The sequence below is a fragment of the Tetrao urogallus genome, assembly GCF_951394365.1.
Source record: "Tetrao urogallus genome assembly, chromosome: 2".
In the NCBI taxonomy this organism is placed as follows: domain Eukaryota; kingdom Metazoa; phylum Chordata; class Aves; order Galliformes; family Phasianidae; genus Tetrao; species Tetrao urogallus.
Window position 1 is genome coordinate 95,817,603 of NC_136814.1, and position 3,563 is coordinate 95,821,165.

Genomic DNA, 3,563 nt, shown 5'->3' on the forward strand with positions numbered 1-3,563 from the left:
GGTCACTGCAAAGTCTGAAAGGGCCTGGAGCAGCGATGTAAATCCTGGCCTGAGCTTCCCTGGGAGTCATGACCAATCTCCATGGTACCGTAAATACTGAGGCCATGTGCACACTCCATGCCAAAATGAGGCCTGGTGCACAACCTCTCATTCATTCTCCATCAAGGTGCAAGGTGTGTCCTGGATTACCCATCGCTGAGTGACATGATGACGGTGAGCACGTCAAAGCCCTCTTCCTTGTCCCAGCGTCAACATGAGTCTGGAGAGGCAAGCTGTCGCTTGATTTGCCTCTCTGCTCCCCTTCACTTACCAGTTTTCAGAGGACAGTGAATGGGAAGAGCTCAGAAGTTACTGAGGGGGAAATGCGCACAGAGTGCAGGGAAAGTCTGATTCTACAACTACGGTGAAAGCTTTGTGGTCTCCATTTGACTATAACATGGGTATAAATTGGGGGCAGGCTGAGAGAGCTGGGGTTGTTCAGTGTGGAGAATAGAAGGCTCCAGGGAGACCTGAGAGCAGCCTTTCAGTATCTGTAAAAGAAAAGGAACAGACTCTTAGCAGAGTCTGTGGTGACAGGACAAAGGGAAATGTCTCCAAACTAAAGGAGTGGAGATTTAGATTGGATATAAGGAAGAAATTTTTACAAAAAGGGTGGTGAGGCACTGCACAGGTTGCCCAGGGAGGTAGTTAGTTGATGCCCCATCCCTGAAGACACTCAAGGTTGGGCTGGATGGAGCTTTGAGCACCTGATGGATCTTTGGGTGTCCTAGTTTGTTGCAGGGAGTTGGGCTGGATGACTTTTAAGGGTCCCTTCCAACTCAAACAATTCTCTGATTCTACAAAGCCAAAGGTAACTCAAAATCCTGTCAGGGAATCACTCTTCAATTACACCAGAGCAAGATTTACATTGCGTCTTTATTCCAAAACACCTTTTTTTTTCCTTTCTTTTTTTTTTTTCCTCTGACTTCTACCATCAGAAGAGACTGTTTTTCTCTGCATTTCTCATAGAAGCACTGTACTGCAGCTCTGAATTCCTTTATAGATTATCGGGTATTGTGTTTAATATACGTTAAAAAATATCACTCAGGTTCACGGCAGCTTGGAAAGCCTTCCTCTTGCAGGCGTGCGGGTATATAAATAGCCGGGTGCTGCTGCAGCTGGTGCTTTGCTGGGTTTCGCCAGAAGAGGGTAGGGTTGGGAAAGGAGCTCAGCCCCATTGTGTTGGGAAACAGCAACGGGAAAACAAGCCCAAGTTTCTGCTCTGCACGCTCGCACCGACCGTGTGCGGGAGTCAGCGCGGAAACTCGGGAGGACCTCAAAGTAAAAAGAGAACGGAAAGAAAAAGCCCAATCAAAAAGCATCTTTCTAGGGAAACATCGAAGAGGGAAACGGCAACAGTTTTCTGCGGGCTCGCCCTCCCCGAGAACTGTCAGCCACTTTGCAGTAAGCAGAGCACAGGATTTATTTCTCGGCCGTGACTTCCAACCTGTGAATAAATAGCACTTTAGAGAAAGAATGGGACCCGAAAAGACTCTCAAGCACTGAGCAGAGGGGTGAGTTTTATTGAATGGCTTCTTCTCTTTCCGATCCGCTGGAGCTTTCTAACCTCCTGCTTTCAGGCACGGCAGCCCAATGACTTGTCTTTTCACTGCAGCTTGTTGCATCCCTCACCAGGCTTTCCTGAGCGCAGGTCTGTGTGTGTAGCCTTTCCCCCCGCCGCTCCAGGTCAGTCATTTGCAGCAGAGCTGATTTGCTGCCGATTTGCTTTCATGAGAAATTAAATCCACAAGTCTTTGAAACCGAACGGCAGCCTAAAAATCATCTAGAATCCAACACCGTTTAAAATGGCAGGTGACTTTAGGTTTCCAGATGCGGACACTGACATAACAGAGAAAAACGAAGAAACTGAGATTGTAGTCAATGTCGGTGGGGTGAGGCAGGTGTTCTACAGTGATAACCTGAACCAGTACCCAGGAACACGGCTGGCAGAGTTGCTCAACTGCCTGTCGGGGGGATACGACAGCATATTCTCCCTCTGCGATGACTACGATCCTGGAAAGAGAGAGTTTTACTTTGACAGAGATCCAGATGCTTTCAAATGCATTATTGATGTGTACTACTTTGGGGAAATTCACATGAAGAAAGGAATATGCCCCATCTGTTTCAAGAATGAGATGGAATTTTGGAAAGTGGATCTTAAATTTTTGGATGACTGCTGCAAAACTCATCTGAGTGAGAAAAAGGAGGAACTGGAGGAAATAGCCCGAAGGGTGCAACTGATCCTGGATGACTTGGGAGTGGATGCCTCCGAAAGCCGCTGGAAAAGATGTCAAAAGTACATCTGGAAATTCTTGGAGAAGCCAGAATCGTCCTACCCAGCTCGAGTGATTGCCGTTCTGTCTTTCCTGTTTATTTTGATCTCCTCAGTTGTGATGTGCGTGGGGACCATCCCAGACATGCAGGTCTTAGATGCGGAGGGAAACCGTGTGGAGCACCCAACCCTGGACAGCATCGAGACAGCCTGCATAGGCTGGTTCACCATGGAGTACGTGCTGAGGCTCATCTCCTCTCCAAATAAACTCCACTTCGCCCTGTCATTCATGAACATTGTCGATGTACTAGCTATACTTCCTTTCTATGTCAGCCTCACCTTGACACACCTGGGAGCCAAGCTGATGGAGCTGAGCAATGTCCAGCAGGCGGTTCAGGCACTGCGCATTATGAGGGTTGCAAGGATTTTCAAGCTTGCACGGCACTCCTCGGGGCTCCAGACCTTGACCTATGCTCTGAAACGCAGCTTTAAGGAGCTGGGGCTTCTCCTCATGTACTTAGCTGTTGGGATCTTTGTCTTTTCTGCCCTGGGTTATACCATGGAGCAAAGTCACCCCGATACCTTATTTAAAAGCATCCCTCAGTCATTCTGGTGGGCAATCATCACCATGACCACGGTCGGGTATGGAGACATATACCCCAAAACAACTCTAGGAAAACTGAATGCTGCCATCAGTTTTCTTTGCGGAGTGATAGCGATTGCCCTTCCCATCCACCCTATCATTAACAACTTTGTCAGGTACTATAACAAACAGAGGGTTTTAGAAACGGCTGCCAAGCACGAGTTGGAGCTGATGGAGCTAAACTCAGCTGAGGGGAAAACTGCAAGCTCCAAGGGTGAACTCGGGGACCTTGCAAGTGAGGGCAAGGAGGGCCCTTTTTATAGCAGCCGGCTAAAAGTCTCCCACAGTGACACCTTTATTCATCTCCTGTCAGAAGAGAAACACTATAGGACCAGGCTTCAAAGCTGCAAGTAAACTGTGAGCTGTTGTCAGCGCTAAGCCTATAGATGGGGACAACCTGACAAACAGCTTTGGAAAGGACATGAGGGATCTGTCGGTGCTGGGAGGGAGCACTGCTTTGTTTTTCCAACGTGAACATAAACTAAGCCATGCTACCTCCATCAGCAGTTGGTAAGACTTTGCTGTTATTATCCAAAGTAAAACCATAGGACTCCATTGAGATCAGACTGCTTATAATGATTGCATTCTGACAACAACCATTTGTAACCA

General features: G+C 47.8%; 1 protein-coding gene across 1 annotated transcript; it reads left to right on the forward strand.

Moving 5' to 3' along the window:
- Nucleotides 1-1,844: 1,844 nt before the first annotated feature.
- KCNF1 (potassium voltage-gated channel modifier subfamily F member 1) lies at nt 1,845-3,308 on the forward strand (the record flags this gene model as incomplete). Its single annotated transcript, XM_079532746.1, has 1 exon — nt 1,845-3,308. The coding sequence occupies one exon, from the start codon at nt 1,845-1,847 to the stop codon at nt 3,306-3,308; it is 1,464 nt and encodes a 487-aa protein (XP_079388872.1).
- Nucleotides 3,309-3,563: the final 255 nt, after the last annotated feature.